General features: G+C 42.0%; 2 protein-coding genes across 5 annotated transcripts in view; both read left to right on the top strand.

Moving 5' to 3' along the window:
* The window catches only part of LOC113114651 (leucine-rich repeat and fibronectin type III domain-containing protein 1-like), a 680,315-nt gene that overhangs the window by 550,644 nt on the left and 115,396 nt on the right, over positions 1-14,275 (top strand). The gene's annotated exons all lie outside the window — the stretch shown is intronic.
* LOC113114647 (serine/threonine-protein kinase SIK3 homolog) overlaps positions 7-14,275 on the top strand; it is a 33,419-nt gene continuing 19,150 nt past the window's right edge. For all 3 annotated transcript variants that reach the window (XM_026281551.1, XM_026281552.1, XM_026281550.1), the window contains exons 1-6: positions 7-90; positions 10,031-10,147; positions 10,237-10,300; positions 10,384-10,545; positions 11,981-12,105; positions 12,832-12,955. In XM_026281551.1, coding sequence (XP_026137336.1) covers positions 19-90; positions 10,031-10,147; positions 10,237-10,300; positions 10,384-10,545; positions 11,981-12,105; positions 12,832-12,955 — 664 coding nt within the window. In that variant the 5' untranslated portion in view covers positions 7-18. The remainder of the gene's footprint in view (positions 91-10,030; positions 10,148-10,236; positions 10,301-10,383; positions 10,546-11,980; positions 12,106-12,831; positions 12,956-14,275) is intronic.

The raw sequence follows: 14,275 nt of genomic DNA, 5'->3' as shown, positions 1-14,275 counted from the left end.
CGCGTCGGATACTACGAGATGGAGCGGACCATCGGGAAGGGCAACTTCGCCGTAGTCAAACTCGCCACGCACATGATCACCAGAGCCAAGGTGAGCGACGCTAGCGACGCTGCGTCAGACGCGCCGCGATCTCTCACTCTCATACATACATACACACACACACTAACATATACACACACATCGCTGCGGCCTGCGCTCGCTCCTCGTTCGAGCGCGTGCGCGCGCGCCTCTGTGAAAATTGTGTATGGTTGCGCGCGCGCGCGTGTGTTGCGTTGCTTATGGATTGTATACGCGTGTAGATTGTGTGTGTGTGTATAAATGTGGGTTGGTTAACTATAATCCATGTAGCATTATTGCAGCAGTGATGCTGCTGTGGGAGGAGAGAGATAGAGAGGGATAGATAGACAAAAAGAGGGATATTAAGATTAACAAGAAGAGAAATGTCCCTAACAGAGAGGAATAGACAGATGAATGTATAGACCTGGAGAGATGGATATATATTTGTATCAGAGAGGAACAGACAAATGTGTCGACGGCGGTATAGACAGATACATGTGTAGGCATGGAGGGATAGACAGATATGTATCGACAGAGGAACGGACATAAATGTATAAAACAGTGTTTCCCAAACCTGTCCTGGAGGACCCCAGGGGTCTCCCCAATCAGACACACCCAGTCTCTACAGTCAGGTGGATAGGGGGTCAGGTTTGGGAAGCACTGGTATAGACAGACAGGGGTAGACAGATTAATGTGTAAGGGGGTTCCGCAACGGAGGAACCTTTCATAATTCCTAGAACTATTGGCAGAAGTACCCATTTTTTTATGTGTATTCGCATCGCAGGAACTAGGAACGGTTTTAGTTCTAGGAACTGTTTCGGGGAACTAAATTAGCTCCTACTTCAGTGTAGGGTCTAAAACAGTTCTATGGGACAGACCAGTGACGTAAGTGTACGCTGATCGGGCAAACGCATACGAAACACTGGCTAACCGGCATTTAAACAAAGCCATGTTCTTCTATCACAAAACCAAAAAACACACAGCAAGACCAGCTCAGATCATGGTGCTTGTTGTCATTCACCGGTGTTGATGTTTGTAAATGCCGTGAATAAAGATGCTGCTGTCGTCCGCTTTAAAATTCCTGCCTTGAATGCATCCAGGAAAACAGCCGTTTATCAATAGACAGGTCTAGACACATAAATGTATACACATAGGTTACGTTTACATGCACAATTTTTGGTTAAATCGGACTGAATTAATTCCGATTGATGAATCTGATTGTAGTGTTTACATGAACGCTAAATAAAGTGATTGGGTTGATGTGCAAGTTTTCACATTCGCACACTGCACAAATATAGAATTCATCACTGTTTGCACATAATAACCACTCTCCTACATGGTCTCTCTTTATTTTTAATAGCAGAATTAATATTAATCAGTTTACATATAAGCTGTGCTGCTCATATTTATTGTGCAAAAAATCCAGTGGATGAGTATCTTGAGTGTTCTGCTCCACTTCACAGTTGCTGAGTGAAAAGAGAGTTGTACACTTTATTCAAAAGGAGGAGTCTCTCATTCCACTTCATACATCATTACGTTATTTCTGCCTCGTTGCACATGCGCAGTCCTTTCAGTTTCGTGGTTCAATCCGAATGAGTGTTTACATACACTCTCAATCATATTAGAAGAGTAATAAACCACCCCTTCCATCCCATCGCAAATTTCATTCCGATCGAGCTCGGTTGGACTGATTAACGGGACTACTAGGCTTTTCAGTCCGATTGAACGATTGATTACAAATGGATTATTTGGTTTGAATGTAAATGTAGCCATAGAGGTCTAGACAGATAAATTTATTGACAGAGAGGAATAGACAGATACATTTATTGACTGATTGGGATAGACGGATAAATGTATCAACAGAGGGATAGACAGATAAATGTATCGACAGAGTCGTCTAGACGGATAAATGTATCGACAGAGTGGGATAGACGGATAAATGTATCGACAGAGAGGGATAGACGGATAAATGTATCGACAGAGTGGTCTAGACGGATAAATGTATCGACAGAGTGGGATAGACGGATAAATGTATCGACAGAGTGGTCTAGACGGATAAATGTATCGACAGAGTGGGATAGACGGATAAATGTATCGACAGAGTGGGATAGACGGATAAATGTATCGACAGAGAGGGATAGACGGATAAATGTATCGACAGAATGGTCTAGACGGATAAATGTATCGACAGAGTGGGATAGACGGATAAGTGTATCGACAGAGTGGGATAGACGGATAAGTGTATCGACAGAGTGGTCTAGACGGATAAATGTATCGACAGAGAGGGATAGACGGATAAATGTATCGACAGAGGGATAGACGGATAAGTGTATCGACAGAGTGGTCTAGACGGATAAATGTATCGACAGAGTGGTCTAGACGGAAAAGTGTATCGACAGAGTGGTCTAGACGGAAAAGTGTATCGACAGAGTGGTGTAGACGGATAAATGTATCGACAGAGTGGTCTAGACGGATAAATGTATCGACAGAGTGGGATAGACGGATAAATGTATCGACAGAGAGGGATAGACGGATAAATGTATCGACAGAGTGGTCTAGACGGATAAATGTATCGACAGAGAGGGATAGACGGATAAATGTATCGACAGAGTGGTCTAGACGGAAAAGTGTATCGACAGAGTGGTCTAGACGGAAAAGTGTATCGACAGAGTGGTGTAGACGGATAAATGTATCGACAGAGTGGGATAGACGGATAAATGTATCGACAGAGAGGGATAGACGGATAAATGTATCGACAGAGAGGGATAGACGGATCAATGTATCGACAGAGTGGTCTAGACGGATAAATGTATCGACAGAGTGGTCTAGACGGAAAAGTGTATCGACAGAGTGGTCTAGACGGATAAATGTATCGACAGAGTGGTCTAGACGGATAAATGTATCGACAGAGTGGGATAGACGGATAAATGTATCGACAGAGAGGGATAGACGGATAAATGTATCGACAGAGTGGTCTAGACGGAAAAGTGTATCGACAGAGTGGTCTAGACGGAAAAGTGTATCGACAGAGTGGTGTAGACGGATAAATGTATCGACAGAGTGGTCTAGACGGATAAATGTATCGACAGAGTGGGATAGACGGATAAATGTATCGACAGAGAGGGATAGACGGATAAATGTATCGACAGAGTGGTCTAGACGGATAAATGTATCGACAGAGAGGGATAGACGGATAAATGTATCGACAGAGTGGTCTAGACGGAAAAGTGTATCGACAGAGTGGTCTAGACGGAAAAGTGTATCGACAGAGTGGTGTAGACGGATAAATGTATCGACAGAGTGGGATAGACGGATAAATGTATCGACAGAGAGGGATAGACGGATAAATGTATCGACAGAGAGGGATAGACGGATCAATGTATCGACAGAGTGGTCTAGACGGATAAATGTATCGACAGAGTGGTCTAGACGGAAAAGTGTATCGACAGAGAGGGATAGACGGATAAATGTATCGACAGAGAGGGATAGACGGATAAATGTATCGACAGAGAGGGATAGACGGATAAATGTATTGACACAAGGGATAGACGGATAAATGTATTGACACAAGGGATAGACAGATAAATGTATTGACAGTGATGGATAGATGGATAAATGTATCGACAGAGTGGTCTAGACGGATAAATGTATCGACAGAGTGGTCTAGACGGAAAAGTGTATCGACAGAGAGGGATAGACGGATAAATGTATCGACAGAGGGATAGACGGATAAGTGTATCGACAGAGTGGTCTAGACGGATAAATGTATCGACAGAGTGGTCTAGACGGATAAATGTATCGACAGAGAGGGATAGACGGATAAATGTATCGACAGAGTGGTCTAGACGGAAAAGTGTATCGACAGAGTGGTCTAGACGGATAAATGTATCGACAGAGTGGTCTAGACGGATAAATGTATCGACAGAGTGGTCTAGACGGATAAATGTATCGACAGAGTGGTCTAGACGGATAAATGTATCGACAGAGTGGTCTAGACGGATAAATGTATCGACAGAGAGGGATAGACGGAAAAGTGTATCGACAGAGTGGTCTAGACGGATAAGTGTATCGACAGAGTGGTCTAGACGGATAAATGTATCGACCACAAGGGATAGATGGATAAATGTATCGACAGAGAGGGATAGACGGAAAATGTATCGACAGAGAGGGATAGACGGATATATTGAGTGAGATCGTTATACACGTCTCGTCAGTACAAGTGGTTCTGTGATCAGTAGTTAATCTCAATCACATGCTTTCAGATGAAGCAGCATTTACACAAATTCACTGAGAAGCTACGTAAAAAAAATTGCAGATGATATAATAGAACGATTATGGAATCTAAGAAAAATGAAATTAATGAAAGTTGTTTGCGTAGCTTCTCAGTGAACTCTGTGTAGTGAATCCTTCTGAGAGATGATGTGGGCTTCTCACACAGAATAAGGCATGCTATATAATTTCATAGTATTCTAAGCAGTGATAAAAGGCATTCCATTATTAATTAATATTTTCATAATAAATATAATAAGAACTTTGGATCAATGAAAGCAGTTTAATCTTCTGTTATATTCAGCTGGTGCAGTAGGGATTCCTGAGGTTCTTCTGCGAGGTGCCTTCAGATGGAGGTTTACTGAAAGACACGCACGACGATCAGCTTCTGTCTCATCGCGATTGTGATTTATCGTGCAGCCCCTAACAGAGAGGGCTAGCGTGTTAGGGTTTGTGTGTCTGATCAGTGATGATTCTCACTCCTGTGAAGATGTTTGATGTGTTTATTATAATCTGGAGTGTTTAGTGCTGATCTTTGTTCGTGTGTGTGTTTTGTACAGTGTAGGTGTCATGTGGGCAGCTGTGTGCTCCACTCATGCTGGATCTTCTGTGTGTGTTTGGGGTCAGATCTCTCGTTTACTGGAGTGATGTGAGTGCTGTGTGGTACGAGTGTGTGTGTGTCCTGGTTTGTCCCGGATCACTGCAGGTCAGGGTCAGGATTCCTCCAGTTTAACTCATCTTAACGGCTCTGATCGGCCGGGGACAGAGCGGGACGTCAGCACAGGGCTTGTGTTCCTCATGAAGCTCAGTGTGAAACACACACACTCGAGCGGACTGAGCCGATAACACAGCGTCACACACTGAATGCATGCGTTGTGAATGTGAGAAACGCACTGGTTTGGGTTGTTGTCCTCGGCTGATAACGCTGTGTGTTTGATTAGCCGTGTGTGGTTGTTAAATCTGCTGATGTCAGTGGACACACACTGGTTCAGAGTTAATATTGTGCGTTAATATCTTTCACATCATCTCAACAATAGCGTTATGTAATATCAGCCACACTGATCTCTAGATATCAGTGTCCTCTGAAACCTGAGCGTGTTGAGTTCTGTGTGTGTGTGTGTGTGTGTGTGTGTGTGATGTTTCACTCCACAGCCGTTTCCCACAATGCACTGCAGCAGTAAATGTTCACTGCAGAAAACAGTGGGATGCTAGTTACAAGTGTCAAATATTTATAGTTTTAAAATGTGGGCACACAGAGCCGAAACCTCATCTAGAACATTGGTCTCTTGTTCAGCCTACGTGTTTATTTATCTTGTAAACAAAAAATTTTCAAATGTAAATAATTAGTAAATCTTTTGTAGATAATTTTCAGTGCAGCACTTAGCACATGAATGGGTTTATGAATGATTTACACACATTTGACTCACTGTATACACACACACCTCATAATTCACAGTTCATACACAAAATTCAAACCTGAATATGAAATGTGAATCATGATTAAAAACTTCAGGGATCGCTTTTCATATTGCATTATCATATCACATTTTGAGTAACAGATTGTGGATCGTTTTTTTGGCCTTTTATTATTTCCCAGACAAAATGCTTCACATTCCTTTGTGTAATTGAAATGTCAAATGATAAAACTAACCTGAAATTTTAAAACAAATCCCAAATGAAATAAATACATAATACAAATAAATCTCTTCATATTAACAGACTAATGCTTTGGATATGTTTTTTTATTTTTTTCATTTTAAATCATAAGCAACCACTGCATTGTAATCCAAACAAAGATGCTAAATACGTTATTTAGATTGATATATTGTTGTATAACTTGTATAATAAATTATAGATTGTGTAATGTCAAAGTTTGAAGTAAGAACAGAATGGTCTGATTGGATCTTTGTGAATGAGACGCAGTTGTCTCTCTCTGACAGCAGGGGGCGCTTCTGGAGCAGCAGGTGTGTAATAGGCTGCTGCCCCTTTAAGACTGAATGAACAGATTCCAGTATAATGATGCACGGGGAGATTTCTTTCTCGCACTGTTTACGTTCACTTTAGACACAACCGACTGTGTTTATGAAATTTCTTGCTGAGACAGTTATTTTGAGATCATTTTGTTTATGTGTTCATTTAGAAGCAAGAATACGCGAAAGAGGAATCAATGCTGTGTACGCAAATTGTCTGAAAAGAATGAGCTGGGAATGAGTGCGCGCAGCTGTGAATGTACGCAAATGTTTTAAAACGCTTGATGTTCAAATCAACAAGACTTAGAAACAAGTGCAAACGATCAACTACGATCCTTTTTACTCCTACAAGTGAGTGAACAACGTGAATCAAGGAAGGAAATTTATACCTAAATTATAGATATAATTCGGTGTGATTACAGTATAGTACTGTGTGTGTGTGTGTGTGTGTTCAGCAGTGACGTGTGTGTGCTCAGATGCTCAGCTGTGTAAGCCAATTAACATGCTGAGACCTGAATCTCTCTCTCTCTCTCTCTCTCTCTCTCTCTCTCTCTCTCTCTCTCTCTCTCTCTCTCTCTCTCTCTCTGTGTCCGTGTCTTAATCCCAGGCTGATGTCAGATAACAGGTGTTCTCTGTGTGTGTGTGTGTGTGTGTGTGTGTGTGTGTGTGTGTGTGATGGTCAGTTATAGTACTTTCTTGAACATGACCAGCTTATTTTTCCTCTCAAATGAAATGAAAAACAATATAAATATGTTTTTTGGCATTGTTGGAATAATGACAGTTAAGCACTTTCTCCTCTAATATTTCATTAGTGTAATGCAAATCAAATCTTCATTCTGATTACTGTAATGCATCATGAAGATCTGAGTTCGTGTGATTCTCGTGATTAATAACGCTGATCATCATTAAGGAGTAATTATTCAGTGACAGTGCAGTGAACACACTGTGTTCAAGTCTCTTCTGCTCAACAAGAATGCATTTATATGATCCAAAGTACAGTAAAAACTGTTTAATATTATTACAGTGTAAAAAGTAATTTTCTGTGTGAATCTGTGTTAAAGTGTAATGTATTTCTGTGATGCTCCGCTGTATTTTCAGCATCATTCCTCCAGTCTTCAGTGTCACATGATCTTCAGAAATCAGAATAATATGATGATTTACTGCTCAAGAAACATTTCTGATTATTATCAATGTTGAACACATAATATTTTTGTGGAAACTGTGATTTATTTAATTTTTCATGATTCACAGATCAATATTTAAGTTCAAAAGAACATCATTTATTTAAAGCAGAAATCTGTAACATTATAAATGATCAGGTTAATGCATGCTTGACGAATTAAAGTATTCATTTCTTTAAAAAACCTACTGAACACACATGTGAACAGTAGAGTAACATGATGTATAATATTTCACAATTAAAATATATATAATGTAAAAAATAACTTCTAACTACTATAGTGCATTAATAAAAATAAAAAGAGACAGTCATGAAGTTTGGGGTTAAATGTGCTGAACTGTCATGACATAAATAAAGCGCTGAGAGTTTGATGCTGAGATGAGTGTGTGCTGCTCTCTGAGATGAGAGTTTCTGCTGATACCGTCTCGTGTGAGAGTGTGTGTGTGTGTGTGTGTGTTTTGATGATATTCTGAGGTGTTGAGTGTGTCACACTGACGTCAGAGCGAAGCGTCTGCGGTGCAAACATGCAGCGGTGCACACCAGTGTGTGTGTGTGTGATTCTCTCTGCTGGCTTCTTCTGTGTGCAGGAAACAGGCGCTTACTCAGCACAACACACACACACACACACACCAATAATCCCTGTGTGCTGCATGCTGAATCATGTTCCTGTGCTTCCTTTCTCTGTCCCGTCCACTCGGATAGTGAGTGTGTGTGAGCGTGTGTGTGTGTGTGTGTGTGTGTGTGTTTGTGAGAGTGTGTAAGTGTGTGTGTGTGTGTGTAAGGCTCGCGAGCTGCTCTTTTGTAGTAACGCATGGTTTTGAATGTGATGTGAGAGACTGATCTGTCAGTAACTCTGCAGTGATAAATACTTCTGAAACATTTATTAATCTAATTTCAACATTTACAAGTACAGTATTTAAAATTCAAATTAGATATGAGATAAAAATGTAAAGTTGTATTATTATTAACATTACAAAAGATTGGGAAATGCTGTAACAAAAATATTGCTCGTTGTTAGTTTGTGCATTAATGATCTCATTGTGAAGTGTTTCCGATCACTCCATCAATGGTTTGTTTGACCGTATTTCAGTATCCTTTCCTTTTTCTTACAGTCGAATGCTTATCCTTTCAAAATACACTTCATTTGATGTTATGTGTGAATGCGGGTGGACGACACATGCTCTTAAAAGTGTCATCCTTGTCCAGAGACTGATAACAAATATTTTTTAACTCTTTTGAAACGAAGCTGAGCTGTCTCATACCCTCTCGTTCACAAGCACTTCATTATGAGCATCTGTTGTTGTTGCAATTTCAACTTTTTTGATGTTGTTCTTGTTCTGTAGTTTAATTTTCTACTGTGAAACAAGGCCCAGGATAGTGTTGCCACCTTGTGGATAATCTGATTACTGCAGAATTACTTCAGTGCACATGTGCGACTTGCACGTACAAAGAACGCAATGTTACAAAAATCGGGTGGAACCAGTACTTTTCTGATGACGACATTGGCTTCACGTGCACTGTACGCTGTTCCTCAAGTACGCATAAAATGTGAAGAATACTTCGAGCTTTGGGGATTAATACAATAACAACGTGCTACAAAACAGAAAAAAAAATGTGTGTTTTTGAAAGATTTTGTACGACAACAAAGAATTTTCAAAATAATCCCTGTTTACACGGATCTGTGTGAATTTTTTTTTTTAGGCTTTTGTGAAGAGAGACTGCTTTGAAATCTGTTTTATAAAAGAACATCAGTGTTTGAATGAATGTCCAAAATCCTTAAAAAGTTTTTCATTTTTAATTGAAAACTGTGCTGTGTAAACATGCCTTCAGTTTGATTCTGTGAAAACTTTGCGTGATGATTATAAAATAATTGTTTTTTGAAGAAAACCTTATATGTTCACAATAATTGTGTACAGTGTGTTTTATATATGATGTAATTGTCTGTTGAAGTGTGATTGTGTATAATGCAGTGGATAAATAAACGACATTCATACTGTTAAATGACACTCTCTAACACACACACACACTATTAGATGGTTTTTGTGTGTCTGTGATGTTTGTGTTGCTGCTGCTGGTTTCCTCATTTTGGACCCATTTGCATGAGCAAGAACTTGCTGTTCTCCACTGCTGCGATCAGTGTGTGTGTGTGTGTGTGTGTGTGTGTGTGTGTGTGTGTGTGTGTCCAGATGTTTTCAGGACGCACAGGGTCAGCTGGAGTCTGATTGCATCACTGTAGCTGGATCGGATCCAGTGATATTAATAGAAGCACATGCTTAAAATACACACACACACACATACACACACACTCGGTGTGCGTCAGTGTTACTGGAACAGTCGCTGCTGTCTGCTTCTTCTCCATCTGATTAGACATAAAACACAATCCACCCATCTGATTTCACACACTCATATCTGCACATCTGTTGAATTTAACATGAATTCATTCATATATGCTTTTTGATCATAATGTTGCTTGGTAGCTGTAAACAGCCTATTTATGCTAATGAAGTACATTAGCGTTACGTTTATGCTGATATTGTTGTGATCTGTCTCTCAGGTTGCGATAAAGATCGTGGATAAGACTCAGCTGGACGATGAGAATCTGAAGAAGATCTTCCGGGAGGTTCAGATCATGAAGATGCTGCGACATCCTCACATCATCCGTCTGTACCAGGTCCCGCCCCCTCCCTCACGCTCGCAGCTGATTGGTCTGTGGTTGGTGTTCGGTTGAGTGTGATTGGCTGAGTCTGTGTGTGTGTGCAGGTGATGGAGACGGAGCGGCTGATCTATCTGGTGACCGAGTACGCCAGCGGAGGAGAGATCTTCGGTGAGACAGGACTTCAGAAGAATCAGTTCACCAGAACAGTGTTGAACGTCTCTGAGGTGTTTCTCCTCCTGTGTGTGTCTCAGATCACCTCGTGGCTCACGGACGGATGGCGGAGAAAGACGCGCGGCGGAAATTCAAGCAGATCGTAGCGGCGGTTTATTTCTGTCACTGCAGGAACATCGTCCACAGAGACCTGAAGGCAGAAAACCTGCTGCTGGACCACAATCTCAACATCAAGATCGCAGGTGTGTGTGTACGTAAAATAATTTGTGTGTGTGTGTGTCTTTTTGTGTTACTCACTCACTCTCGTACACACAGACTCACTCACACTCACTCTCGCACACCTGCAAACTTACTCTTGCACACTCACAGACTCACACACATACACAGACTCACTCTCGTACACAGACTCACACTCGCACACTTAGATTCACACTCGCACACTAAGACTCACTCTCGCACACTCACACAGACTCACTCTCATACACACCATCTCACTCACAGACTCACTCTCGTACAGACTCACACTCGCACACTTACTCACACTCGCACACTTAGACTCACTCTTGCAGACACAGACTCACTCTCGCACACTCACAGACTCACACTCATACACAGACTCACTCACAGACTCACTCTCATACACAGATTCACACTCGCACACTTAGACTCACACTCGCACACTTAGACTCACTCTCGCACATACAGACTTACTCTCGCACACTCACAGACTCACACTCATACACAGACTCACTCACAGACTCACTCTCATACACAGATTCACACTCGCACACTTAGACTCACACTCGCACACTTAGACTCACTCTCGCACATACAGACTCACTCTCGCACACTCACAGACTCACACTCATACACAGACTCACTCACAGACTCACTCTCATACACAGATTCACACTCGCACACTTAGACTCACACTCGCACACTTAGACTCACTCTCGCACATACAGACTCACTCTCGCACACTCACAGACTCACTCTCATACACAGATTCACACTCGCACACTTAGACTCACACTCGCACACTTAGACTCACTCTCGCACATACAGACTTACTCTCGCACACTCACAGACTCACTCACAGACTCACTCTCATACACAGATTCACACTCGCACACTTACTCACACTCGCACACTTAGACTCACTCTTGCAGACACAGACTCACTCTCGCACACTCACAGACTCACACTCATACACAGACTCACTCACAGACTCACTCTCATACACAGATTCACACTCGCACACTTAGACTCACACTCGCACACTTAGACTCACTCTCGCACATACAGACTTACTCTCGCACACTCACTCTTGCACATTCACATACACTCACATTCATACACACAGACTCACTCATAAACTCACTCTCGCACACTTACAGACTCTCTCGTACACACACAGACTCAAAGACTTGCTCTCACACACTTGCAGACTCACTCTCAAACACACACACACACACAGGTACACACAGACTCACTCACAAGCTCACTCTTGCACACTTGCAGACTCACTCTCGCACACTTACTCGTACAGACAGACTCACTATGATACGTATGTGTGTGTGTGTGTGAGTGAGAGAGTGTGAGTAAAAGTGAGTAAGAGTGTGTGTGTGTCGCTGTTTATGTAGTGTGTTGAACCTGGCCGTCTCTCTGTCTCCTCAGATTTCGGCTTCAGTAATCTGTTTTCTCGAGGACAGCTGCTGAAGACGTGGTGTGGCAGTCCTCCGTACGCCGCACCCGAACTCTTCGAGGGGAAAGAGTACGATGGACCTAAAGTGGACATATGGGTAACATTGTTTCCCACAGACTTTCACTAATTGTGGGGGCATATATCTGCAAATTAATTCTCTGCCAGCAGGAGGCTGTTGGAGTGGTAGAGATTGAGGTTTCCCTGGTAACCGCTGTACACAAAGAAGTGCTCTGCTCACAAACACAGCTTTATCAGACATTACATGCAAGATGAGATGAAAATGACATTCAAAACTTTCTGAAGACAGACGGTTTCCTTCAGAAATACAGTGATATAAAAACACCCACACCGGGTTTTCGATTAAAAAATGTGCAGTGCGGTTTATTCAATGGAGTCATAGCCTTTTGGAAAATATATTTGTGGCAGTCAGTTTTGATATTGTGGCGGGCACCACAGGATCACTGGTGGAAACAGAGCGCTGATAACACATACTAGAGCTGAGCTGACAGTGTGACTTATTTTGAATAAATTATATTGTAGTATTCAAATATACACATTATTTAAATGCACATTTCACTTAGACGTTACATGTGTTAATGCTTAAGCATCATGGACAATGGTGAGGGACCCGCCTACTCCTCTGTCAGTAAATGCAGCTCTAGATTCAGTTTTATTCCAGCTGTCGTGTGCAGATTTTGAGATACAGCAGAAGCACACATGCAGTGAACCTCTTCAGTGTGCTGCGGGACACAGATCATGTGATCAGCTCCAGTACTGAGCATGAGTGTGTGGAAAAACTCTCTCTCTCTCTCTCTCTCTGTAGAGTTTGGGTGTGGTGTTGTATGTTCTGGTCTGTGGCGCCTTACCGTTTGATGGAAGCACTTTACAGAACCTCCGTGCTCGAGTCCTCAGTGGAAAGTTCCGGATTCCGTTTTTCATGTCCACAGGTACAAACATTCACGCTTACTCTCGCATGCTCACAAATCTCACAATCAAGCACACACTCTTGCACACTCACATAAGCACTATTCGGACGGGACTAGTTTTCTAAACTACGTTTTGAGTTTCGATTCTTACCACCTAACGTCTGTGATTTTCATGTACCAATTCGGACGGGACTAGTATCTCCGTGTTTATTACAGAGGTGGGAGGGTCCGATTTGTGCATCTGGGCGTCACAGAGATCACGCGCTCTGTATGCGTGCATTGCATTCATTCAGAATTATTGCCTTAGTATTATTACATAATAAATACTAAATGGCTAGTATAGCAAAACCATGTTAATGTGTGGTTCCTTTAGTGTAACTTGTTTTCCTTTTTATTATTAAATGTAATTAAAATATTATGTAACTGAGTACATAAATGAACGTGAGTAATCTTACCTGATGCTGATATTACAATGGCCGGTATTAACAGTTTGCGCGATGTTGCTCTTGATTTTATTATTTGTATTATTTTTTTATTCTTATTTATTTGCCGCTAAGCAAATATATCAAACATCCGCCCGGTAAGAGCATCTACGGTAATTCACGTTGGCCAAAACACACAAGGAAACGCGTTGTGAAATAAAATATCACCGGCAATCACAGACATTCGCATTCGGACGGGATTAGTTTTCTCAGAGGATCACTGAGTTTGCTGAAAAACGGTAGGTAATTTGCTCTGGAATTATCACAGAGGTTGTGTGAGAAAAACACAGACGTGGCAGATTCGGACGGGATTAAAATCACCAAGTACGTCTGTGAAACGCAGATTTCTCTAACCACCCCCCTTTAAAACCAGTCCCGTCCGAATAGGGCTATAGACTCACTTTCGCACACTCACACAGACTCACTCTCGTGCACACAGACTCACACAGACTAACTCTCGTGCACACAGACTCACACAGACTCACTCTCGTGCACACAGACTCACAGACTCACACAGACTAACTCTCATGCACACAGACTCACTCTCGTGCACACAGACTCACAGACTCACACAGACTAACTCTCGTGCACACAGACTCACACAGACTAACTCTCATGCACACAGACTAACTCTCATGCACACAGACTCACTCTCGTGCACACAGACTCACAGACTCACACAGACTAACTCTCGTGCACACAGACTCACTCTCGTGCACACAGACTCACACACTCACACAGACTAACTCTCGTGCACACAGACTAACTCTCGTGCACACAGACTCACACAGACTAACTCTCATGCACACAGACTCACTCTCGTGCACACAGACTCACAGACTCACACAGACTAACTCTC

The sequence above is a fragment of the Carassius auratus genome, chromosome 15 (assembly GCF_003368295.1).
Source record: "Carassius auratus strain Wakin chromosome 15, ASM336829v1, whole genome shotgun sequence".
Lineage (NCBI taxonomy): Eukaryota > Metazoa > Chordata > Actinopteri > Cypriniformes > Cyprinidae > Carassius > Carassius auratus.
Note: the sequence above shows the minus strand (reverse complement) of the source record. Positions and strands in the feature narration are given on the sequence as shown.